At 42.9% G+C, this 27297-nt stretch overlaps 1 protein-coding gene across 16 annotated transcripts in view; it reads left to right on the plus strand.

Moving 5' to 3' along the window:
- The first annotated feature begins 9250 nt into the window (after positions 1-9250).
- The window catches only part of LOC145543573 (nuclear body protein SP140-like protein), a 96672-nt gene continuing 78625 nt past the window's right edge, over positions 9251-27297 (plus strand). For all 16 annotated transcript variants that reach the window (XM_081585563.1, XM_081585565.1, XM_081585566.1 and 13 more), the window contains exon 1: positions 9251-9377. In XM_081585563.1, the coding sequence (XP_081441689.1) occupies positions 9346-9377 (32 nt within the window). In that variant the 5' untranslated portion in view covers positions 9251-9345. The remainder of the gene's footprint in view (positions 9378-27297) is intronic.

A 27297-nucleotide genomic window follows, 5' to 3' on the forward strand; every position in this document is an offset into this window, starting at 1 on the left:
ACCTTGGACGTGGGGTATCTCTTCACGGCTGCTCCAGCAAAGCACAGCCGCTGCTCCTTACGTTGGACAAGAGATATCTTATCAGATTGGATAACCATCACTCAATTTCCTCCTTTAACGACAACAAAAGATATTCTTAGTCATCTTGGCAACACCCTGTATGTGTCGTCTGTATAGGTGAGTATTAACTCCAACTGGGATCCTAGAATAATCCATATCTTTCCCCCAAGCATGTTATTTGCACTGTTATTTTGTTTGTTAACACAAGCACACTCTAAGAAGGCGTGTGTTTGTGTTCCCATGAGCACAGAGGTACAGAATGTGCATAGTTCTGGCTTGCATATCTCCTAACATAGGTGTGCTTTCTGTTTGACATACCACACAGCAGCACCCCTTCCTTGGGTGGGCAGGGGGCTGGGGGGTGGGGCACTGGAACCACTGACATCGCCAGAAGAAGGCCTGGGCCAGGGAGCGGGCAGGATGGTTTGCCAGGGAAGAGGAGTTCTGCATCAAATCCCAAGAGTGAGCTACAACCAACCAGTTTCTTGTGGGCAACAGCTAGAAACTCTGGACAACTTTCAAAATGCAACCGCCTAAGGCTTCTGGAAAGGGAACAAAAGTGGGCTGGTTTGGAAGAAAACTGAAACTCAGGGGATGCAGCCAGAGCAAAACGTTTCCTGTTTATTGTCAGCTGACTCTGAGAGCAGCCACAGCTTTACATGGGGTGGCCCGAGGTTTGGTAGGAAGCCCACCTTCTCTCTGGTCAGCAGAACCAGGGAAAAAGCCCAGGGTAACCAGGCTTTCTGGAGAGAGGGGGGGAAGTCACAGGAGAGTCACAGAGAAGAACCCCAGATTCTGTGTATAAACCCTCCCCAAGTTTTCAGCATCCCTCTGCGTGTGCATCACTCTGACCCCTCTGAAGTGAAGTCGCTCAGTCATGTCCGACTCTTTGAGACTCCATGGACTTTAGCCTAAGAGGCTCCTCTGTCCATGGGATTTTCCAGGCAAGAGTACTGGAGTGGGCTGCCATTTCCTTCTCCAGGGGATCTTCCTGACCCAGGGATCAAGCCCAGGTCTCCTGCACTGCAGGCAGACGCTTTACCATCTGAGCCACCAGGGAAGCCTCTGACCCCTCTAGGTAGGGACAAATTAACTGATCCTCTTCCCATGGTGAAGCCTCCTTACAACCCATCTCCTATCTTACAACCATTGAGCCTTCATTAAGCTGTTTTTTCCCATCACACTGCTTCTGTTCTGTGTAGCAGCACGGAGGTCCCCACCATGGACCTTCCCCTTGATAAAAGAACCCACTTAGCAGACAAAAGAAGCAAAGGCTGTCATGTGGAGGGATTTGCAGAAATATTATTAATAGAAGTGGGAACTCTGCACAAGCTTCACTGTTCATTCAACCATTTTCTTCTCTGGTCCACCCTCACTCCTTGTGGTGCCCAGCCCTTCTGACACTCTGGAGCTTCCTGGGAGATCCCAGACCAAGGTAAATTCCAAGAAACGTTCCTCCCCCTTCCCAAGTGCAGGGCAGACCCTTACAGCCATATCCCGTGGGGGTGGCGAGTCCAGTATGGAACTGCCTGATCCCAGATCTGCCAGGGATGGCAGCCAGTGCCATCAGGGACTCGCTCAGGAGACATGGAGATCCCACTAGCTATCCCCAGAATATCAGACATGGAAAACCCATGAAAGGTCCACCTTTTGCAGTCAAGCGGTTGGGCTTCTAAGTCAGCCATAGTTGAGTGAAGCTGTCGTTGTTCAGTCACTAAGTTGTGTCCAACTCTTTGAGACCCCATGGACTGCAGCGCTCCAGGTTTCCCTGTCCTTCACCATCTCCCAGAATTTGCTCACACTCATGTCCATTGATTCAATGTTGCTATCCAATAAAGCTAAGACTAAGCTAAGACTTGGGTTCCCCTTCTCCTGGCAGCAGCAAATCATAACGGTGGAGGGAGGTGACGACCACTCCACTAACACCGGGGTCCAGGGCATGAAGTTTCCTGCCTGAAATGCACAACTTCTTTCTTTCTTTTTAACTTTTTATTTTAAATTCGAGTATAGCTGATTCACAATGTTGTGATAGTTTCAGGTGGACGGCAAAGAGACTCAGCCATACATATATGTGTGTCCATTCTTCCCTCACTCCCCTCCCATCCAATCAGCCACATAGCATTGAGCAGAGTTCCTTGTGAAACACAAAATTTCTTTGAAGTGTCATATTGTCTCTTAACAATTCATCCCATGCCATTCATTTTCACAGCTTGTTTAATAATGTGAATTGCTTTCAACTGCTCCCCATGGAGTGAGGTCCACATGTGTGGGAGAGACCTCAGGAAGCTTCTGCCGTGGTTGCAGGCCATGAGAACAGGGCCTCAGGTGAGGAGGGGCAGGTTTGAGCTGTTCTCCTCTGGGAGGTGTAGAGGACACAGTCACCCTGAGGCTCCTGGACAGAATGCAGCTGAAGACAGAGGCTGCAAGGGAATGGGAGGGGCAAAGTCTCAGGGCTTCCCTCACCATTTAAGCCAAGACTTTCCTGTCCAGACCATAAATGTGTTTGTGTGCTCATGAACCGTCAAACATCAAACTTATCTCAGGACACAATCCTTAAGTCAGTTCACCTTTATTTGGAAGGAAATAATGGTGCTTCTACTACTAATTTCAAGGGATTTAGACAGTTACAATTTGAGATGAGATTTTCTGCTTCAGTTTCTCTGCTGGTGTGGTTCAGTTGCTCAGTCGTGTCCAGCTCTTTGCGACCCCATGGACTGCAGCATGCCAGGCTTTCCTGTCCTTTACCATCTCCCAGAGTTTGCTCAAACTCATGTCCACTGAGTCAATGATGCCATCCAACCATCTCATCCTCTGTCGTCCCCTTTTCCTGCCCTCAATCTTTCCCAGCATCAGGGGATTTTCAAATGAGTCAGTTCTTCACATCAGGTGGCCAAAGGACTGGAGCTTCAGCCTCAGCGTCAGTCCTTCCAAGGAATATTCATGGCTGATTTCCTTTAGGGTTGATTGGTTGGATCTCCTTGCAGTCCAAGGGACTCTCAAGAGTCTTCTCTAACACCACAGTTCAAAAGCATCAATTCTTCAGCACTCAGCTTTCTTTACAGTCCAGCTCTCACATCCATATATGACTACCAGAAAAACCATAGTTTTGACTCTACGGATCTTTGTTGGCAAAGGAATGTCTCTACTTTTTAATACGCTGTCCAGGTTTGTCATAGTTTTCTTCATAGAGCAAGCATCTTTTAATTTCAGGGCTGCAGTTTCTCTGAATAGGCAACAAAACTGTTCCAAGGAGATTGTAATACCAGGCGAGACCACTAGATGGGGAGTGCAGCCAGCTAGTGCCCAAGTCAGGGAGGAAACAGGTACCCAGTCCCAGGGGATGCAGACACTGGGTGCTGAAATGAGAAAGGTGAAGGCAGTGACAGGCTCCTTCCTATCTTTGTGTTCACATGGTGTGTCTGGAGTTGGGTGGTCATAGCAGAGAGGCATGAGGTGGGTTCAGTGGGTCTCAGGGAGTGTAGTACTGTTCAAAGGTAACCAGGGTACAGGGGAAAGTGGTCCTTGTCAAGTTGTTGATGCCACGTCAACCATCTCCTTGGAGCTCAGGCTCAGGGCTCCAGCTGAAGGACTGTGGGTGATGATGCCAACTGCAACTGTGGACAGGACTGTGCCCTGGGCCAGCCTCTTCCTTCCTTGGACTGCACAAGGACCGTAGGTTTCCTCGGGGGCGTTTCTCACAGATGGCCCCCAGACCTTCTGAAAGAGGCCCAGATGGACTTCCAGTGATGCCCAGTGGTCCTCTTCTCTTCCTCACTCCCCACCACCCTCAGCCTGTAATCCTTTCTTCTGCTTAGATGTCTCTGCCCAACCCCCTTCCAAGGATTCGCTGTCTTCCCTGTAGAAAGGATCACATTTCCAGCCCAACAGTTCCTCTGGCTTCTTAAAAACTTTGCAGCCTCACAAGTCCACAGCTCCACCCCTTAGCACAGTCATTGAGGTTCTACTCAGTGAGAGAAGGGGGCTCCACCTCACCTCAGTTTCTAAAAACTGAAATATTGCCACCAAATGGCCACGGAGCCCACTCAGGGATAACTGTGTCATGACCACACGTGCAGGGGGCATCGCTCCTGGCTTCTCACTCATCTAGGGCACACATGGACAGAAACCCAAGGAGGGAGACATATACCCATGTGCTGGACCCAGTTTAGGATGAGAGTAGAGACCCCAAAAGTGCATCCCTTTTTCTCACCTGAGTTCCAAACCTGCAGACAGACAAAAAAGAGAGGAATTCAAAATACCATCTTTCTTCATGATAAAAGCTGGACTGGGCTTAGAATGGCAGTTTGTGTGTGTGTGTGTGTGTGTGTGTGTGTGTGTGTGTGTGTGTGTGTGTGTGTGTGTATGTAAGCTCAGTCTTACCTAACTCTCTGTGACCCCAGGGACTGTAGCCCGCCAGGCTCCTCTGTCCACAGAATTCTCAGGCAAGAATACTGGAATGGTTGCCATTTCCTTCTCCAGGGGATCTTCCTGACCCAGGGATCGAATCTGCATCTCCTACGTCTCTTGCTTTGGCAGGCAGATTCTTTACCACTGAGCCACCTGGGAAGCCCAGTGCTGTGGCTTAGTGTGTGACACAAAAAGAGATCCCTAAAACTGAACTCAGAATCGGGCTCATCCACACAGCATCACACAGCTCCAAGCACTCACACCACACCCCCACCTCGTTCCCCCGCCCCTGGCCCCAGGCACTTGACCTTGGAGCGCCTGACAGAGCCCCGGCCTCTGCAGGCAGGACCAGCCCAGGGAGACCCAGCAAGGAGCAGACTCACGCCTTCCACTCACCCCCAACCAGAGTCTCCCAGGAGGAGGGAGGAGCAGGGGGTCCAGGCAAGCCCCACTGACTGACGTGCTGCTTGCTGGCCTGAGTGTAACCACCTGGGTCCCAGGCGCCTGCTTCCCTTCACTTCAGCTCCTACAGAGGAGCCGGGGTTCTTGATCCTCTGGCCCCGGGGGCCACGCTGGCAGCTGCTTCCTCCTGCTCTGCGGGTTCAAATCCCAGATCCCACTGTCTCGTCTCAGGGACAGGCCTCGGGTCCCCACGGGGCTCTCCCAGCATGTAGACCACTCCCACTACTCAAGTCTGAACGGAAGCTGCTCCTGGTGAAGCTTGTGAAGCCTGTCGCCCTGGCGAATCCTGTGCCCCGTGGTTGCTCCTCAAGCATGGCCTCTCCTGCTCTGTGAGTTTCCAGGTCTGATAACTGGGCTTCCCCTGTGATAGCAGAAAGGCTCCCACTTCAGTGCTCCTCGCAGCCACAGAACATGCCCCAGGCGTCTCCTTATTTCCTTCAATCACTCCAGCAGGGTCTGTAGGAGGAGTTCAACATCTTCTTTCTTTTTTTTTAATTGAAGTTATAGATGATGTTGTGTTTATTTATACCTTACAGCAAAGTGATACAGTTGTACACATATATCAAAGTGTATTAGTCACTCAGATGTGTCCGACTCTGTGTGATCCCATGGACTGTAGCCCACCAAACTCCTGTGTCATGGGATTCTCCAGGCAAGAATAAAGGAGTGGGTTGTTATTCCCTTCTCCAGGGGATCTTCCCAACCCAGGGATCAAACCTGGGTCCTCTGCATTGCAGGCAGATTCTTTACCATCAGAGCCATCAAGGACGCCTGTTTATATATACATTCTCATACATATATATTAACATATATATATAGATAGATTCTTTTTCCTTATATATATTCTTTTCCTATTTATCATAGGACCAACCAGCATCTTAAGTTGGTCCTTTCCTTTCCCAAACCTGAGTGAGTATGACTTTATTTCCTGGATCAAAGAAACTGCTTTCTCCACAGAGGACTTGGGGTGCCTCAGACCCCTCACTGCTCTCACGGGTATGGTGTGGGCCCAGCTTTCTCTGACCCATGGGAAGGTCTCCTCCAGGGGCCAGGTGAAGCCCTAGCTCGAGAGTGTCTATCCTGTGGATGATCCAACCTCAGCTAGTTCAGTTCAGTTCAGTTCAGTCGCTCAGTCATGTCCGACTCTTTGTGACCCCATGGGCTGCAGCACGCCAGGCCTCCCCGTCCATCACCAACTCCCTGAGTCCACCCAAACCCATGTCCATCGAGTCGGTGATGCCATCCAACCATCTGATCCTCTGTCGTCCCCTTCTCCTCCTGCCCTCAATCTTTCCCAGAATCAGGGTCTTTTCAAATGAGTCACCTCTTCACATCAGGTGGCCAAAGTATTGGAGTTTCAGCTTCAACATCAGTCCTTCCAGTGAACACCCAGGACTGATTTCCTTTAGGATGGACTGGTTGGATCTCCTTGTAGTCCAAGGGACTCTCAAGAGTCTTCTCCAACACCACAGTTCAAAAGCATCAATTCTTTGGCACTCAGCTTTCTTTATAGTCCAGCTCTCACATCCATACATGACCACTGGAAAAACCATAGCCTTGACTAGACGGACCTTTGTTGGCAAAGTAATGTCTCTGCTTTTTAATATGCTATCTATGTTGGTCATAACTTTCCTTCCAATTTTTAATATGCTATCTATGTTGGTCATAACTTTCCTTCCAAGGAGTAAGCGTCTTTTAATTTCATGGCTGCAATAACCATCTACCGTGATTTTGGAGCCCCCCAAAATAAAGTATGACACTGTTTTCCCATCTATTTCCCATGAAATGATGGGGCCACATGCCATGATCTTAGTTTTCCGAATGTTGAGCTTTAAGCCAACTTTCTCACTCTCCTCTTTCACTTTCATCAAGAGGCTCTTTAGTTCTTCTTCTCTTTCTGCCATAAGGGTGGTGTTATCTGCATATCTGAGGTTATTGATATTTCTCCCGGCCATTTTGATTCCAGCTTGTGCTTCCTCCAGCCCAGTGTTTCTCATGATGTACCCTGCATATAAGCTAAATAAGCAGGGTGACAATATACAGCCTTGATGTACTCCTTTTCCTATTTGGAACCACTCTATTGTTCCATGTCCAGTTCTAACTGTTGCTTCCTGACCTGCATACAGGTTTCTCAAGAGGCAGGTCAGGTGGTCTGGTATTCCCATCTCTTTCAGAATTTTCCACAGTTTATTGTGATCCACACAGTCAAAGGCTTTGGCATAGTCAATGAAGCAGAAGTAGATGTTTTTCTGGAACTCTCTTGCTTTTTTGATGATCCACCAGATGTTGGCAATTTGATCTCTGGTTCCTCTGCCTTTTCTAAAACCAGCTTGAACATCTGGAAGTTCACGGTTCACGTATTGCTGAAGCCTGACTCGGAGAATTTTGAGCATTACTTTACTAGCGTGTGAGATGAGTGCAATTGTGCGGTAGTATGAGCATTCTTTGGCATTGCTTTTCTTTGGGACTGGAATGAAGACTGACCTTTTCCAGTCCTGTGGCCACTGCTGAGTTTTCCAGATTTGCTGGCATATCGAGTGCAGCACTTTCACAGCATCACCTTTCAGGATTTGAAATAGCTCAACTGGAATTTCATCCACTAGCTTTGTTCGTAGTGATGCTTCCTAAGGCCCACTTGACCTCACATTCCAGGATGTCTGGCTCCAGGTGAGTGATCACACCATCGTGATTATCTGGGTCATGAAGATCTTTTTTGTACAGTTCTTCTGTGTATTCTTGCCACCTCTTCTTAATATCTTCTGCTTCTGTTAGGTCCATACCATTTTTGTCCTTTATCAAGCCCATCTTGGCATGAAATGTTCCCTTGGTATCTCTAATTTTCTTGAAGAGATCTCTAGTCTTTCCCATTCTATTGTTTTCCTCTATTTCTTAGCATTGACAGCTGAGGAAGGCTTTCTTATCTCTCCTTGCTGTTCTTTGGAACTCTGCATTCAAATGGGTATATCTTTCCTTTTCTCCTTTGCTTTTCCTCAGCTAAGTGGCCTCTAATACCAAGTTCTCATCTTGGCGACCCTAAGCAAGCCCACAGAGAAGCTGGCAGGTTTATATCAACATGCAGTATGGCGATGACCTGGTCCACCAGCCACTCAGGGACAGAGAGGAGAGAGAGGACCCTAGACGAGGCAGGTGTGGTCTGTGCCAGCCTTGTGTGCACCCCGTGTCCCATGGAGTCAGGGGCAGAGGACAGTACTGCTCAGAAGAGGCTCGGCTCAGTAGTCCTGCTACCCCTGGAGTGAGGGGGGAGGGTGGAGTCCACACGTGTGCAGGACCTGGTACCACTGAGGCCCAGCCCACTGGTAAAGGTGTCCTCATTGGAGTTCTGGGGTCTGTCCTGACCACAGTGAAAAGAAGTGAACAGAGAGTAGAATCCCTCCTCTTATCTTCACACATGATTTGGTTTCATGCTGACTCGCAATCTGGTAACTTCTGATCGTTTGTGGAAGGATGATAGAATCTGAGTGAAAAATCTATGGACAGACACAACTCCAGGGCCAAGGGTCACCCCCTCAGCTGAGGTTACCTGCTTGTTCATTTCTACATGATCTGGATTCTAACCTCCATTTCCACCTGGAGAGAAGCCTCTCGCCTCTGCATTCCCATGACAGTGTCCCAGGTTTCTGCTCATCACCCGTGGCTATGCCGGTGAAGCAACCCTGTAGTCGGGGCACCTTAGACCCTTGCACCTAAGATGTCAACCCTCATCATCAACTGGGCTCCAGTCTTCAGCCCCAGGGCCTTGGAGGTTCTTCTCCTACCCCTGGCTGACTTCCAGGAACGCTTAAAATGTTCTCCCCACTTTATAAAGCTGAGCATTTGGGCTTGCTCCTGCTCGGTGTCCAAACGGTGGGACCTGACTCGGTTGGTTCAGGCTCTCCCACAGGCTGGAGAGAGGATCTGAAGTCTCTGTCTTTCCCTCTTCCCTCAACCATCTCAGCAAAGGGGAAGGAGCACAACTGAGTTTGCCCTTGACCCCATACTAAACTCTGAACTGCCCTGAGAAGGCAGAAGCCTGAGGACAGTTGGGGTCACGCAGATGTTGTTGCTGTCTTTGCACAAACAGGTGGACCCCTGGGAGCTGGCCCTGCCCCTCCCTTGGCCCTCCAGGCCCTGAGTGTCTCTCCTTGTCTTGCATCCCTGGGACCACATGTCTTGATGGCTGGAAGCACCAAGGAGCTGCGGATGGAGGGAGGGAGCCGCTGTCTGCCAAGCACAGCTCACTGGCAAGTACTTTCACTTCTCTTTTCCCCTCCATGGGCGGAGCCACCAGCCCTGGGTGAGACCCAGAGCTGACTTCCTGCTCGGGGCTCAGGGCTCCGGTGGCCTCTCCGAACCCAGGCTGGGGAGACTGGAAGAATCGGAGGGAAAGCTCAGGCCCAGGCCAGGCCGGGCGGGAAAATGGCTGGAGGGGACAGAGAGCTCAGCACCAGGTCAGTCTTTCTCCCCCTTCCTTCCGCCTTTCCCTGTGGCTATGCTGCTGTTCGGTCCTGTCTTTGGACTCTGCACTGAACCTTTGCTTTCCACCTGGTGTAGGGGAGCATTCGCCTGCCGCCTGCTGTATAAGGGTGGACAGGAATGTGTGACGAGGAAATGGGATTTTAAACTGCAGCAGGGTGCCTGCTGGTTGAGTCCTGCCTCCACAACACACATGACTGCTTGTTTTGCAACTACTGTTCAGCTGGCAGATCTGCCTGAAGGCGCTTTGTCCTTTATGACGCTTTATTTCCTCGTGACCCCAGATCACTCTCGCTTCCCTCACGTCAGTTCTACCTTTGCATAGATTATTTCGAAGAAGGTAGTTTAGAAAACACGAAATTCAGAGTAAGCCTCTGACTTATTTTGAAACGCTAGGTGGTGTGGGCCCACGTTTGTCCTGTGGACGACACCTCCGTCAGCTCTGGAACTAATCTCATTTCTGACGGGGGTCCTGGGCTCCTCCTCCAGTCATCCTGAGCAAAGAAACAAAAAGAAGAGAAATGCCCCAAACTGCCCAGGGCTAGCACAGGCTGAGTAATTTTACGTTTGGTTTCATTTTCTGTTCTGGAACAGGTTACATCTCTACAAGGAAAAAAGTAGTGTTTCTATCTTTCTCTAGTAATGGGTCAGAAATAACATTACTTAATATTTTAAATTTTTTATTTTTTTAATACAAAAGAAATACATATGCAGTCTGGTTCATAAAATTTCAAACAATACGGAAGTAGAGAGACGGAAAAAGTCCTGTTCACTACTCACTCCCTGGCAGCTTCCAATCCCGGTCCTGTTAGAGTTGCAGGCATAACTCTCCAGATTTGTTTTTATGCACTTATGTATATAACTCATTTTCCTAAACACATAATTTAAGCCCTGTTTTTTAAAACATGGAATTATATTGTAAATACCATTTTGCATTTTCACTTAGTTTAATAGTGAAAATCATAGAGATCTTCTTAATAATCATAGGCTTGCCTTATTCCTTTTAACAGCCATATATAATACTATTCTATGGAATGGACGCACCGTGGTTTTATGTTGTTGTTGTTTGTTTATTTCTTTAATTGAAGTATAGCAGATTTACAATATTGTGTTAGTTTCAAGTGTATAGCAAAGTAATTCAGTTGTACATATATGTGTATATATATATGTGTTACACATATATATTATTTTTCATTCTTTTTCCATATAAGTTATTACAAAATACTGAGTAAAGTTCCCTCTGCTACAAGTAGGTCTTTGTTGTTTGTCTGTTTTATATAGTATTGTGTATATGTTACTCCCAAATTCCTAATTTATCCCCCCCAACACATGTCCCCTCTGGAAACTATAAGTTTGTTTTCTATGTCTGTGAGTCTGTTTCTGTTTTGTAAATAAGTTTATTTGTATCAGTTTTCTAGATTCCACATATAAATGATATATGATATTTGTTTTTCTTTGACTTATTTCACTTAATATGATAATCTCTGGGTTCATCCACGTTGCTGCAAATGGCATTGTATTTTTTTCTGACTGAGTAATATTCTGTTGTATGTATATACCACATCTTCTTTATCCATTCCTCTGTTGATAGACATTTAGGTTGTCTCCATGTTCTGGCTACTGTAAATAATGCTGCAATGGATACTGGGTTGCATGTGTTTTTGAGGTATGGTTTTCTCTGTACACATGCTCAAGAGTGGGATTGATGGATCATATGGTAGTTCTGTTTTTAGTTTTTTAAGGAACTCCCATGCTGTTCTTCATAGTGGCTATACCAGTTTACATTCCCATCAGTAGTGTAAGATTCCCTTTTCTCCACACCCTCTTCAGCATTTATTTGTAGACTTTTTAATGATGGCCATTCTGACTTACACCATAGTTTTTAAACCACTCCACCACTCTACTGACAGACCTTCAGGTAATTTTCAATTGCTCACTTTTACCAACAAGCTATGATAACAAAGATAATTTATTTCTTTATATTTTTTGCACATATACAAGTGTTTGTGTTGTGTCAATAACCAAAAAAGTTATAGTGCTGAGGCAAAGGGCACTCATATTTAATTGTTTATAGATTCTGCCAAACTGCTTAACTAGCTGAGCCAGTGTATCTTCCTACCAAAAGTTAGGCTTCCCTGATAACTCAGTGGTAAAGAATCCATCTGCTAATGCAGGATATGCAGGTTCAATTCTTGGGTCAGGAAGATCCCCTGGAGGAAGGAAATGGCAACCCACTCCAGTATTCTTGCCTGGAAAATCCCATGAACAGAGGGGCCTTCAGGGCTACAGTCCATGGGGTCGAAAAAGAGTCAGACACACGACTCAGCGACTAAACAAAAACCCAAAATTAGACAAGCCATCTCCCCACACCCAAACTTTGCAGATGTGGTGGATAAGGAGTGGCATCTTGTTAACTTCATTTCAGTTCAGTCGCTCAGTCACGTCCGACTCTTTGCAACCCCATGGACTGCAGCACACCAGGCTTCCCTGCCCATCACCAACTCCCAGAGCTTACTCAAACTCACGTCCAGTGAGTCGGTGATGCCATTCATCCATCTCATCCTCTGTAGTCCCCTTCTCCTTCCCCCTTCAATCTTTCCCAGAGTCAGGGTCTTTTCAAAGGAGTCAGTTGTTCGCATCAGGTGGCCAAAGTATTGGAGTTTCAACCTCAGCATCAGTCCTTCCAATGAATATTCAGGACTGATTTCCTTTAGGATGGAGTGGTTGGATCTCCTTGCAGTCCAAGGGACTCTTCATGAGTCTTCTCCAACACCACAGTTCAAAAGCATCAATTCTTCGGCACTCAACTTTCTTTATAGTCTAACCCTCACATCCTTACATGACTACTGTAAAAACCATAGCTTTGACTAGACGGATCTTTGTTGGCTAAGTAGTGTCTCTGCTTTTAAATATGATGTCTAGGCTGGTCATAGCTTTTCTTCCAAGAAGCAAGCACCTTTTAATTTCATGTCAGCAGTCACCACCTGCAGCGATTTTGGAGCCCAAAAAAATAAAGTCTGACACTGTTTCCACTGTTTCCCCATCTATTTGCCATGAAGTGATGGGACCAGATGACATGATCTTAGTTTTCTGAATGTTGAGCTTTAAGCCAATTTTTTCACTCTCCTCTTTCACTTTCATCAAGAGGCTCTTGAGTTCTTCTTCGCTTTCTGCCATAAGGGTGGTGTCATCTGCGTATATGTCATTATTGATATTTCTCCCAGCAATCTTGATTCCAGCTTGTGCTTCATCCAGCCTGGCATTTCACATGATGTACTCTGCATATACATTAAATAGGCAGGGTGACAATATACAGCCTTGATGTATTCCTTTCCCGAGTTGGAACCGGTCTGTTGTTCCATGTCCAGTTCTAACTGTTGCTTCTTGACCTGCATACAGATTTCTCAGGAGGCAGGTAAGGTGGTCTGGTATTCCCATCTCTTTAAAAATTTTCCACAGTTTGTTGTGATCCACACAGTCAAAGGCTTTGGCATAGTCAATAAAGCAGAAGTAGATATTTTTCTGGAACTCTTTTGCTTTTTTGATGATCCAACAGATGTTTGCAATTTGATCTCTGGTTCCTCTGCCTATTCTAAAACCAGCATGAACATCTGGAAGTTCACAGTTCATGTACTGTTGAAGCTGGTCTTGGAGAAATTTAAGCATTACTTTGCTAGCATGTGAGATGAGTGCAATTGTGCATTAGTTTGAACAATTTCTGGCATTGCCTTTCTTTGGGATTGTAAAGAAAACTGACCTTTTCCAGTCCTATGGCCACTGCTGAGTTTTCCCAATTTGCTGGCATATTGAGTGCAGCACTTTCACAGCATCATCTTTTAGGATTTGAAATAGCTCAACTGGAATTTCATCACCTCCACTAGCTTTGTTCATAGTGATGCTTCCTAAGACCCACTTCACTTCGCATTCTAGGATGTCTGGCTCTAGGTGAGTGATCACACCATCATGGTTATCTGGGTCATTTAAGATCTTTTTTGTATATTCTTCTGTGTATTCTTGCTACCTCTTCTTAATATCTTCTGCTTCCATTAGGTCCATACTCTTTCTGTCCTTTATTGTGCCCATCTGTGTATGAAATGTTCCCTTGGTGTCTCTAATTTTCTTGAAGAGAACTATTGTCTTTCGCATTCTATTGTTTTCCTCTATTTCTTTGCATTGATCGCTGAGGAAGGCTTTCCTGTCTCTCCTTGCTGTTCTTTGGAACTCTGCATTCAAATGGGTATATTTCCTTTTCTCCTTTGCCTTTAGCTTCTCTTCTTTTCATAGCTATTTGTGAGGCCTCCTGAGACAACTATTTTGCCTTTCCTTTTCTTGGGAATAGTCTTGATCACTGCCTCCTGTACAATGTCATGAACCTCCCTCCATAGTTCTTCAGACATTCTATCTATCAGATCTAATCCCTTGAATCTGCTTGTCACTTCCACTGTATAATCATAAGAGATTTGATTTAGGTCATACCTAAATGGTCTAGTGGTTTTCTCTACTTTCTTCAATTTAAGTCTGAATTTGGCAATAAGGACTTCATGATCTGAGCCACAGTCAGCTCCTGGTCTTGTTTTTGCTGACTGTATGGAGCTTCTCCATCTTTGGCTGCAAAGGATATAATCAATCTGATTTTGGTGTCGACCATATGGTGATGTCCATGTGTAGAGTCTTCTCTTGTGTTGTTGGAAGAGGGTGTTTGCTATGACCAGTGCATTCTCTTGGCAAACTCTGTTAGTCTTTGTCCTGCTTCATTTTGTACTCCAAGGCCAAATTTGCCTGTTATTCCAGGTATCTCTATCTCTTGTTAACTTGATTCTCCTAATTACATGAGAGGTTGAAAATGTTTTGTGTTTTCTATGAATTACTGGTTAATTTATTCCCAATGTGAGTTCAGGTGATTGTTCTTTCTTTAACAATAAAAATTTGCTAAATATTCTGAAAGTCATGAATATACTTTTCTTTCCTTTTAACTTTGCTCATGGGGACTTTTTTATTAAAGCTTAAACTTCAAGTGTAGACTTCTTATTCTATTGATTTTATAAAATAGATTCGCCCTTGTTATTTGGAATAAATAAAGCCATTCAGAAAGTTACTGATGAATTCTAAGTGCACTGTCTTTAACCATAGCCCTTGTTGAAATGAACTGAACTTGTGTTCTTAGGGTGATAGATTAAATTTTACCTTTATGGTAAGGTTCTCCTCTAGTATATCCAAAATTATTTTCTTTTTCAATTTTTGGATAAAATTATTCTTTCATTGTAGCAGTTTTAGCCTTCATAGCTTTTATCTGTCTTTCAACTTTTATATCTTTAACATTTTGCTTTCTGCTCATACTGGTTGTCTCAAACTTTTCTTCATGAGAATTATTTAATTTTTAGTAGTTTCTGGTTTCTTGGTTTTTTTTTTTTTTTAAGTTGACTGTGTTTATTTGGGGGATCTTAATTTGTTTCTACAGCTCTCCCAAGTTGAAACATTTTGTTGTTTTATCACCTCATCTTTGTGCTCTTGCTTTATTGTTTAGGTCTTTGTGTGATGTTCAGTGCTTTGATGATGTTTTCTTCATCCTCTGGGTTATCTTTCCAGATTGATTCTGTTTGCAGTTTGGTTTCACGTGTTATTTAACTTTCTTGTTCATGTGCCTGCCATGGTTTTACACCCCAATTCACTCCGACTTGATGTGGACAGCTTGCTGGTCAACCACAGTCTTAAGTTGAGTAAATGTTTTTGGTTTTTTACCCATATTTTCTTTAGATATCTGAGACCAAATTACTTCCTGTCTGATTCACAGTTAAAGCGTCTACTTTAATTCTTGTCAATTTCGGCCTTAGAATCCTTTAATCGGTTAAACCATCCCTTTCCCCACTGATCTGCTGTGCTCCACTTCGCATTAGCCAAGTGGCCATATATGCAGGGTGCTGTTTCTGTGCTCTCTCTTCTCTCCCACTGACCTATGGCAGGCTTTCCTTATGTGTCTCCATACTGTCATAGTAACAAAAGCTTCACGTGAACTCTTGAAAATGGTAGAGTAAATCTTCCCATGTTCTTTTCTTTTTCCAAAGTGTTTTGGTTTTAGCATCTCCAAATCAGCTTGTCAAAATCTTGTTGAGGTTTTGTTTAGGATTGTGTTGAATATGTAGGTCAATACTATCTTCTCTGTCATTATATGGCATTTGTATGTTATTAATTTAAAAATATTTTCTAATAAAATTTTCTGCCAGAAGTCTTACACTTATGTTAGATTTATTCATAGATACTTGACATCTTTCTGCAATTATATCTATGTAATTTCAAAATCAACTTTCTAGCTGCTTGTTACTAAGATATAAAAATAAATAGAAACTTTGCCAAAAAATTCTAATAACTTTATGGAGATATATACATTTGTATGGATGTAAATTTATAAAACATATACACAATGACTTTTTTGTTACTTCTAATCTAATCCTTATTTTCCCTACTTCTTTTTCTTGCCTTACTGTGTGGGCTAGGACTTTGGGTATGGTAAACATAAGTAGCAGCAGTAATCATCTCTGTTTTGATTCTAGTCCCAAAGGGAAGACCTTTACCATTGTACAGTTATGAACGATGTTTGCTGTAGGTTTTCTTTTTTAATCAAAAGGCTTACACAGGTTAAAGAAGTTTTATACTTGACATCTGATACTTTCCATATATGAAGTCTTTGTGGCCCTGTTTTCTGTTGTTTCTGCCAGTTCTCACTCACAAATTTCATTTTTTAAGTAAACTTCTTATTTTGGAATAATTTTATATTTACAAAAAAGTTGCAAAGGTAGTATAGAAGTTTCTAAATGCTGCACACCCAGTTTCATTTCCTGTGATGTTACCCTCTCATATTATTGTGGCACATCTATCGAAACTAAAAAACGCCGGACTGTTAGGTTATTAGGTTACTATTAACTAAACCTGGTGGCTCAGACGAGAAAGAATCTGCATGCAATGCAGGCGACCCGGGTTTGATCACTGGGTCTGGAAGATCCCCTGGAGAAGGAAATGGCAACCTATTCCAGTATTCTTGCCTGGAGAATTCCATGGACAGAGGAGCCTGGAGAGCTACAGTCCATGGAGTCACAAAGGGTCAGACATAACTGAGTGACTAACAGCAACACTAAATATACCTAACTAAAGCCCAGACTTTTTTTTCGGTTTCACCAGTTTTTCCACCAGTGTTCATATTCTGTTGCAGGACTGAATCCAGGGCACCACATTGCATTGAACTGTCCCATCACCTATTCTCTTCTGGTCTATGACAGTTTCTCAGTCTTTTCTTGTCTTTCATGACCTTGACAGTTTGAAGAGCACTGAGCAGGCATTTTGTAGAATGTCTTTCAACTTGGGTTGGTCTTGATGTCTTCCTCAGAAGTAGGCTGGAGTTACAGGTTTTATGAAAGAAAACCACAGGGATGAAATGCCCTTTTCATCACATCCCATCAGGGGACATGTCACCTGACTTATCACCAGGGGTGATGACATTGATCATTAGAATTAGGTGGTGTTTGCCAGGCTTCTCCACCTATCAAGTTACTAGTTTTCTCCTTTTCATGTTCTGTTCACAGGATTATTTTGCTTATATAGCTGGTTATCTTTGACTATATACTAGCATTGTATTTGGGAAATTATTTATAGGTAACATTTGGAAGGTACTAGGCTTTGGAAAGGATTTCTGTTTGTTACATGCAGTCCAGGAACTCCTGGCTACAAGCTCAGAGTGAGAGAACCTGGAGGAATACAGGTGATTTGACCAGGAATGCAATTCAGTAAATTCAGAGCTGTTCCTTCTTCACTTTATTCTCTTTGTGAAGATGTCAAGGTCAGGAATTGGACTCCCATTGGACTCTGCACCCTGTGTGGACTAGACTTTATTTCTGTCCGTCTCATCCCTTAAGGCTCTCAAACCTGAGATTCTGATTCTCTGAGATCAGCAAATACCCTCAAATCAAAAGTATCTCTGTGCTTTGCTTACCTCTCTGGTTTCTCCCTCCCCCTTTGCTTTTGCTGGCAAATCCTTACTGCAGTTTCATCTCTTCACTGATTGATAACATTTTAAAATGCTCTTTCCAACTCCTAAGTTTTTTTCAACAAAACACTGCACTGCTTGTGGGAGTTGGTGGGAGACAGATGTTTTGAATCCTGCTCCATCACACCAGAAACTCGCTGTCATTAATTGAAGGATTGATTAATTTGTTAACTGCCAGTTTTCAAAGTTTATGGCTTCGGGTTTGATTGTGGCTCATGAAGTTTCCTCTGATTGCTTCTAAGATTTTTCTTTTAGCATTTAAACAGTAATGAGCCTAGATTTGTTTGCATTTTGTTTTTGTTTTCCATTTATCCTATTGGTGTTTTCACAGTTGCTTTAATTTGTGACTTGATGCCTGCTATTGATTTTGAAAAACCTCAGCCATTATCTCTTCAAATATTTCTTCTGCCTTCCCCCCAGCTTCCACCTCTCTCTTTCTAGGACTCAAAAGATTATACTAGACCTTTTGACTGTTTCTCACATATTTCTTTCATGTTTTTCTGCACTTTTCCACTTTTGAAATGTCTGTACCTTGGTTGCATATCTTTTATTTAGCTGTCTGTCTTCTAGGTAGCTGGTTCACAAATTTTGCCTTTTTAATTCAATCTTCTGCTAAATCCTGCTATCGAGTTTTTAATTTTTTTAAACTAAAGTAGAGTTGATTTACACTATTAGTTTCAGGTGTATAACAGAGTGATTCGATATTTTTATAGATTATACTCCATTTGAAGTTATTACAAAATAATGGCTATATTTCCCTGTGCTATACAATATGTCTCTGTTGCTTTTTTATTTTACATAGGATAGTTTGTTTCTCTTAATCTCATATCCCTATCTTGCCTCTCCCCACTTCCCTCTTCTCCCTGGTAATTAGCTTGTTCTTTATATCAGTGAGTCTGTTACTGTTTTGTTATATACATTTGTTTTATTTTTTAAATTCCAGGTATAAGTGATAACATGGAGTATATGCCCTTTTCTGACTTATTTCACTGAATGTAATACTCTCTAGGTCCATTCACAGTGTTGCAAATGGCAAAATGTTTAATCACTAATATTCTGATTAGTGTGTGTGTGTATCTCACCTTATTGCATCTACTAATGGGCACTTAAGTTGACTCCACATCTTGGCAGTTGTAAATAATGCTGCTATGAACCTTAAGGTGCATGTATCCATGTCCATTTTTATATACTCATGCTTACCTTGTGTCTTATTTTAAAATGCCTTTCATATACTGGGCTTCCCTGGTGGCTCAGATGGTAAAGAATCTGCCTGCAATGCAGGAGACCCAGATTCGATCCCTGGGTCAGGAAGATCCCCTGGAGAAGGGAATGGCAACCCATTCCAGTATTCTTACCTGGAGAATCCCCATGGACAGAGGGAGCCTGGCAGGCTACAGTCCATGGGGTCGCAAAGAGTCGGATATGAGTGAGCAACTAAAACTTATCTACTTACTTCATATACTCAGAATTCTAGCCACATTCTCCTATATATTATACTAATACCTGATTCATTCATTTGCAAATATTTCCTGACACGATATTCTCAGCACTTAATTAGATGCTGGGATATAATGGTGAGCAAAGCAGACCAAGTCTCTGACCTAATGGAGATGATATACAAGACAAAGAATAAGCAGATGAAAAAATAAATTTATAATTTAATGACAGAAGGTGGTAAGAAAAAAAACTTATGGGGTATATGAATAGGGTGTAATGGGAAGGTTTTCTAAGAGGCTAGTATTGATATTTGATGGAAGTCATGAACGAATGAATGAATGAACTGAAGCAAAGCACCATGCAAATTCCTGAAGAAATGCTCTAAGTAGAGGAAACAGTCAATGAAAAGTCAGGTACAGAAACACACCTGGAATGTAAGAAGAAAACTTGGTGATTACAGTGCCAAAAGGCAGAGATCTAAAAGAAGAGTAGAAAAGGCGACTGGAAAGGTACTAAGAGACAGATCACATTGTTTCTCATAGGTCATGGTCAAGAATTTAGAATAGATTGGGGGGCCATTGGAGGGATTTTCAACTGAGTGAAATAATAGAATTTCAGTTTCAAAAAGATCTCTATTGGCATTTAGAGTTTGGAGAACAGCTGCAATATGACACGAGTGTGAACAAGAAGACTAGTTGATAGTCACTACAGTAGCCTGGTATGATGGTGGTTGGGACCAGGTTGGAGCAGTGGATACAAAGAAAAGGTGTGAGATACTAGATATATTTCTATGGTAAAGTCAAGGACTGTTGAAGATGGATAGAACATTAGGTACGAGAGGAAGAGAAGTGTCATAGAAGACTGCAAAGATTCTAGCCAAAGAAACTAAACGATAGAGTTGTCATTTACTTAGATGGCAATATTATGTAATGATTAAAGAGTCTAGACTCTGCTCCAAAGCCTCATTCTGTTCTTTAGTAGTTATGTGGCCTTGCAGAAATCTCTTAACATCTCTGTACACCTGTTTCATCATGTGTAAAATGGGATGATAAGAGCATATACCTCATGGGGGCTGTTTTATGTATTTATTAAATCGTATAGATGGAAAAGTTAGAAAATAAGTAGGTTGCAAGAGGTGACTCAGATCTGCAATCAGTTCCTACATGGTTAAGTGTAAAAGCCTACTAGTATCATCAAAGAGGAGATTATTGTTGCCCTTTAGTCACTCAGTTCAGTCAGTTCAGTCATGTCCGACTCTTTGCGACCCCATGAACCGTAGCACGCCAGGCCTCCCTGTCCATCACCAACTCCCTGAGTCTACACAAACCCATGTCCATTGAGTCAATGATGCCATCCAGCTATCTCATGCTCTGTCTTCCCCTTCTCCTCCTGACCTCAATCTTTCCCAGCATCAGGGTCTTTTCAAATGAGTCAGCTCTTCACATCAGGTGGCCAAAGTATTGGAGTTTCAGCTTCAATACCAGTCCTTCCAGTGAACACCCAGGACTGATCTCCTTTAGGATGGACTGGTTGGATCTCCTTGCAGTCCAAGGGACTCTCAAGAGTCTTCTCCAACACCACAGTTCAAAAGCATCAATTCTTCAGTGCTCAGCTTTCTTTATACTCCAACTCTCACATCCATACATGACCACTGGAAAAACTATAGCCTTGACTAGATGGACATTTGTTGGCAAAGTAATGTCTCTGCTTTTTAATATGCCATCTAGGTTGGTCATAACCTTCCTTCCAAGGAGTAAGTGTCTTTTAATTTCGTGGCTGCAGTCACCATCTGCAGTGATTTTGGAACCCAGAAAAATAAAATCTAACACTGTTTACACTGTTTCCCCATCTATCTGCCATGAAGTCATGGGACTGGATGCCATGATCTTAGTTTTCTGAATGTTGAGCTTTAAGCCAACTTTTTCACTCTCCTCTTTCACTTTCATCAAGAGGCTCTTTAGTTCTTCTTCACTTTCTATCATACGGGTGGTGTTCTCTGCATATCTGAGGCTATTGATATTTCTCCTGGCCATCCTGATTCCAGCCTGTGCTTCCTCCAGCCCAGCGTTTCTCATGATGTACTCTGCATATAAGTTAAATAAGCAGGGTGACAATATACAGCCTTGACGTACTCCTTTTCCTATTTGGAACCAGTCTGTTGTTCCATGTCCAGTTCTAACTGTTGCTTCCTGACCTGCCTACAGGTTTCTCAAGAGGCAGGTCAGGTGGTCTGATATTCCCATCTCTTTCAGGATTTTCCACAATTTATTGTGATCCACACAGTCAAAGGCTTTGGCATAGTCAATAAAGTAGAAATGGATGTTTTTCTGGAACTCTCTTGCTTTTTCGATGATCCAGCGGATGTTGGCAATTTGATCTCTGGTTCCTCTGCCTTTTCTAAAACCAGCTTGAACATCTGGAATTTCACGGTTCACGTATTGCTGAAGCCTGGCTTGGAGAATTTTAAGCATTATTTTACTAGCATGTGAGATGAGTGCAATTGTGCGATAGTTTGAGCATTCTTTGGCATTGCCTTTCTTTGAGATTGGAATGAAAACTGACCTTTTCCAGTCCTGTGGCCACTGCTGAGTTTTCCAGATTTGCTGGCATATTGAGTGCAGCACTTTCACAGCATCATCTTTCACGATTTGAAATAGCTCAAGTGGAATTCCATCACCTTCACTAGCTTTGTTCATAGTGATGCTTCCTAAGGCCCACTTGACTTCACATTCCAGGATGTCTGGCTCTATGTGAGTGATCACACCATCGTGATTATCTGGGTTGTGGAGAACTTTTTTGTACAGTTCTTCTGTGTATTCTTGCCACCTCTTCTTAATATCTTCTGCTTCTGTTAGGTCCATACCATTTCTGTCCTTTATTGAGCTCATCTTTGCATGAAATGTTCCCTCAGTATCTCTAATTTTCTTGAAGAGATCTCTAGTCTTTCCCATTCTATTGTTTTCCTCTATTTCTTTCCATTGATCACTGAGGAAGGCTTTCTTATCTCTCCTTGCTATTCTTTGGAACTCTGCATTCAAATGGGTATATCTTTTCTTTTCTCCTTTGCTTTTCGCTTCTCTTCTTTTCACAGCTATTTGTAAAGCCTCCTCAGACAGCCATTTTGCCTTTTTGTCATTTCTTTTTCTTGGGGATGGTCTTGATCCCTGTCTCCTGTACAATGTCACAAACCTCCATCCATAGTTCATCAGGTATTCTGTCTATCAGATCTAGTCCCTTAAATCTATTTCTCACTTCTACTGTATAGTCATAAGAGATTTGATTTAGGTCATACCTGAATGGTCTAGTGGTTTTCTCCACTTTCTTCAATTTCAGTCTGGATTTGGCAGTAAGTAGTTCATGATCTGATCCACAGTCAGCTTCCGGTCTTGTTTTTGCTGACTTATAGAGCTTCTCCATCTTTGGCTGCAAAGAATATAATCAATCTGATTTTGGTGTTGACCATCTGGTGATGTCCATGTGTAGAGTCTTCTCTTGTGTTGTTGGAAGAGGGTGATTGCTTTGGTCAGTGCATTCTCTTAGCAAAACTCTAGTAGCCTTTGCCCTACTTCAATCTGTACTCCAAGGCCAAATTTTCCTGTTATGCCAGGTGTTTCTTGACTTCCTACTTTCGCATTCCAGTCCCCTATAATGAAAAGGATATCTTTTTTGGGTGTTAATTCTAGAAGGTCTTATAGGTCTTCACAGAACTGTTCAACTTCAGCTTCTTCAGCATTACTGGTCGGTGCATAGACTTGAATTACCGTGATATTGAATGGTTTGCCTTGGAAACGAACAGAGATCATTCTGTGGTTTTTGAGATTGCATCCAAGTACTGCATTTCAGACTCTTTTGTTGACCATGATGGCTACTCCATTTCTTCTAAGGGATTCCTGCCCACATTAGTAGATATAATGGTCATCTGAGTGAAATTCACCCATTCCAGTCCATCTCAGTTCACTGATTCCTAGAATGTCAATGTTCACTCTTGTCATCTCCTGTTTGACCACTTCCAATTTGCCCTGATTCATGGACCTAACATTCCAGGTTCCCATGTAATATTGCTCTTTACAGCATCGAATCTTGCTTCTGTCACCAGTCCCATTAACAACTGAGTGTTGTTTTTGCTTTGGCTCCATCCCTTCATTCTTTCTGTAGTTATTTCTCCACTGATCTCCAGTAACATATTGGGCACTTACTGACCTGGGGAGTTCATCTTTCAATGTCCTATCTTTTTGCCTTTTCATACTGTTCATGGGGTTCTCAAGGCAAGAATACTGAAGTGGCTTGCCATGCCGTTCTCCAGTGGACCACATTCTGTCAGACCTCTCCACCATGACCCGTCCATCTTGGATGGCCCCACAAGGCATGGCCTAGTTTCACTGAGTTAGACAAGGCTGTGGTCCATGTGATCAGATTGGCTAGTTGTCCGTGACTGTAGTTTCAGCCTGTCTGCCCCCTGATCCCCTCTCTCAGTGCCCACCGTCTTACCTGGGTTTCTCTTACCTTGGACGTGGGGTCTCTCTTAAGGGCTGCTCCAACAAAGCGCAGCCATCACCCCTTACCTCAGAGGCCCGGTAGCTCCCCTCGGCCGCCGCCCCTGACCTCTGACTCACGGTAGCTCCCCTCGGCCGCCGCCCCTGACCTCGGGCGCGGGGTAGCTCCCCTCGGCTGCCGCCCCTGACCTCGGGCCCGGGGTAGCTCCCCTCGGCCGCCTCCCCTGACCTCGGGCGCGGGGTAGCTCCCCTCGGTCGCCGCCCCTGACCTCCGGCCCGGGGTAGCTCCTCTCGGCCACTCTCAGTGCGCCGCCGCAGCTTCCGTGCTTAGTCACTTAGTCACTCAGTCATATCCAATTCTTTGCGACCCCAAGGGACTGCAGCATGCCAGGCTCCTCTCTCTATAGGATTTCCCAGACAAGAATACTTGAGTGGGTTGCCATTTCTTCCTCCAGGAATGGAGTCCGTGGAATTCTCTAGGCAAGAATACTGGAATGGGTAGCCTTTCCCTTCTCCAGGGGATGTTCCCGACCCAGAGATCAAACCCACGTCTCCTGCATTAGCAGGCAGATTCTTTACCACTGAGCCACCAGGGAAGCCCAAACATGTCTAGTACACTCAGTTATCAATGTTCCCCAACAGACTGGTACATTTTTTACAATTTTATGAACTTACATTGACACTTCCCTAGGGGCTCACCTGGTAAAGAATCTGCCTGCAATGCAGGAGACCTGGGTTTGACCCCTGGGTTGGGAACATCCCCTGGAGAAGGGAAAGGCTACCCATTCCAGTATTCTTGCCTAGAGAATTCCACGGACTGTATAGTCCATGGGGTCGAAAAGAGTCGGACACGACTCCGCAACTTTCACTTTGAACCTACATTGACACATCATCATCACTCAGAGTTCGTAGATTACATTAGGATGCATTCTTGTACACTGTTGTTGTTCAGTCACTAAGTCATGTCTGACTCTTTGCAACCCCATGGACTGCAGCATACCAATCCACTCTGTCTTTTACTATCTCCCAGAGTTTGCTCGAATTCAAGTCCACTGTACACTGTGGGCTTAGACAAATATATAATGATATATGACCACCATCATGGTATCATACAGAGTAGTTTGTCTGCACTAAAAATGCTCTGTACTCTGCCTACTTATATATTCCCTAAATCCCTGGCAACAACTGATCTTCTTACTGTCTCCCTTATTTTGCCTTTTTCAGACTATCATATGATTGGAATTATACAGTATGTCGCCTTTACAGATTATCTTCTTTTACTTAATAACATGTATTTCCTTCTGGCCCGAAGAGTATTCTGTTCTCTAAATGTACCACAGTTTATTTATCCATTCACTTCCTGGAGGACGTTTTGGTTGCTTCCAAATTTTGGCAATTACTTACAGATTTTTAAAATTTATATATAATTGACATATAACATTATATTAATTTCAGGGGTATATCATAGCAATTTGATATTTGTATATATTATGAAATGATCACCACAATAAGTCCACTTAACATTCAGTACCATACATAGTTACAAATATTTTTCTTGTGATGAAAACCTGAAAATATACTTTCTTAGTATTTTTAAGTATACAATACAGTATTATTATCAATAGTCCCCATGTTCTATGTTCCAATAGTTTCAGGTCCCATAGTTATGTCTTTAATCCATTTTGAGTTAATTTTTGTATATGGTAAGAGAGGTCCAATTAGGTTTCTTATCCCTTCACTCTGTGAAACTGGCTACTACTTGGGCTTCCCTAGTGACTCAGTGGTAAAAGAATCTGCCTGAAATGCAGGAGATGCTGAGGAGACCAGGGTTCAATTCCTGGATTGCGAAGATCCCCTGGGGAAGAAAATGACAACCCACTCTAGTATTCTTGCCTGGAAAATCTCATGGACAGAGGAGCCTAGCAGGTTACAGTCCATGGGGTTTCAAAGAGTTAGACATGACTGAGTGACTAAACAACAACAATATACATCCACACCTCATCTTAACGTGTGTCTGCTTCACGTGTGTTCAGTGTCCTTCCTTCTGTTCTCTCATCCTTGCTGCTTTCTGCCATGTCACTTTCTGACAGATGATTTCATGTCAGAAGGACATAATGCAGACACGTTCAATCTGCCAGGTTTAACCAAAAGCATAGAAAGATTTTCTAATTTGTCCTGTCCTAGAATTCCTGAGATGATACTTATGTGGTCATATCACACAATTTTTTCATCTGTGCTTGGACCAGACTCACTAATATCTTATGAGGGGGTTTAATATTACATGTTTATAAGCAATATTAACCTATAGGTATCACTTATCTTGTGTTTATATGGATTTGATAGCAGAAATATGGCAGCCTCATGATGATTTGTGGTGATTTAAATTTTTTTAACTTATTTTAATGATTTAAGACAAATATTTTCTGCTTTCTGAAAGATGACTGGAAATTGCTCATTAAACTCTTTGAAACTGATTTCTGGGAAGGGAATGGGGAGAGGGCAGGTTTAGGACAGATCTGGAAGGACATTATACATTTTTCCTATTCATTTTAGTTGTATTTAGTTCTCAAGTTTTCTCAGTTTTAACCATTCCTATTTTCTTAAAAAATAACAATTTTTGCTAGATTGTCAATTTATTGGTAGGAAATTATATAAGAATTTCTTTTATAAAATTTTAATCTCTTCTTTAACTAAAGACACATCCCTTTCCCTTTCCCTATTCCTAGCATTGTTCATTTATGTCTTTTTTTTTCATTCTCTTGATCAAATGTTCCATTTTGCTGTTCTTGTCCAAGAACCTTTTGATTCTTTTGGTTCCATTACTCTTATTTTTTGTTTGAGATTTAATTAAATACTGTTTTTAAAAACTATATTTATAAAAAAATATATATTTTTGTCTTCTTTATTCTAGTCTTCAGCTTTGTTGGGGAATTATCTTGATTTCTTATTCTAACACCTTGATTTAAAGTTTAATTTACTTTTCAATAGAGAAGGAGAAATATCGTATGACATCCCTTGTATGTGTAATTTAAAAAAAGGAATTATGCAAATGAACTACTTATAAGACAGAAAAAAACTGACAGACTTACGAACTTATGGTTGCCAGGGGGAAGGATTGGGGGAAGGGATAGTTAGGGAGTTTGGGATAGGCATGTAAACACTGCTGTATTTAAAATGGATAACCAACAAGGACCTACTGCATAGCACAGGGAACTCTGCTCAATTTTATGTGGCAGCCTGGATGGGAATGGGGTTTGGGGGAGAAACATATGTGTATATGTACATATGTGTATATGTATGGCTGAGTCCCTTCGCTGTTCATCTAAAACCATTACAACATTGTTAATTGGCTTTCAGTTCAGTTCAGTCATTCAATTCAGTAATTGGCTATACCCCAATACAAAATAAAAAGTTCAAAAAAATCAAGTTTAACTTAGTATGCAATGTTTCCTATTTCTTAATAAATGCGTTTTAGGCCATGAATGTTCACCTTTGTGCCACTTTGAGTATGTCTGTGGTTTTGTATGTATTGTTTTCATCAGTGTTTATTGCTCAATCATGTGTAATTTATATATTTTTAAAATTTCATTTCATTTTGTTTATTTATTTACTTTTGGCTGCACTAAGTCATCATTGCTGCATGTGGTTTTTCTCTAGTTGCAATGTACGGACTTCTCATTGCGGTGACTTCTCTCCTTGCGGAGCATGGGCTCCAGGCACTCAGACTCAGTAGTTGTGGGGCACCGACTTGTTGCCCCGTAGCATTTGGGATCTTCCTGTGACCCTTGCATCGGTAGGCGGATTCTTTACCACTGGACCACAGAAGTCCCTGTAATTTATATTTTTATTTTCTTTTTAACTTTAAAAAAATAAATTGGAATACGGTTGTTTTACAACGATTTGTTAGTTTCTTCTGTACAGTGAAGTGAA

This window comes from Giraffa tippelskirchi, chromosome 3 (genome assembly GCF_054371585.1).
Source record: "Giraffa tippelskirchi isolate mGirTip1 chromosome 3, T2T-mGirTip1v1.2.pri, whole genome shotgun sequence".
Lineage (NCBI taxonomy): Eukaryota > Metazoa > Chordata > Mammalia > Artiodactyla > Giraffidae > Giraffa > Giraffa tippelskirchi.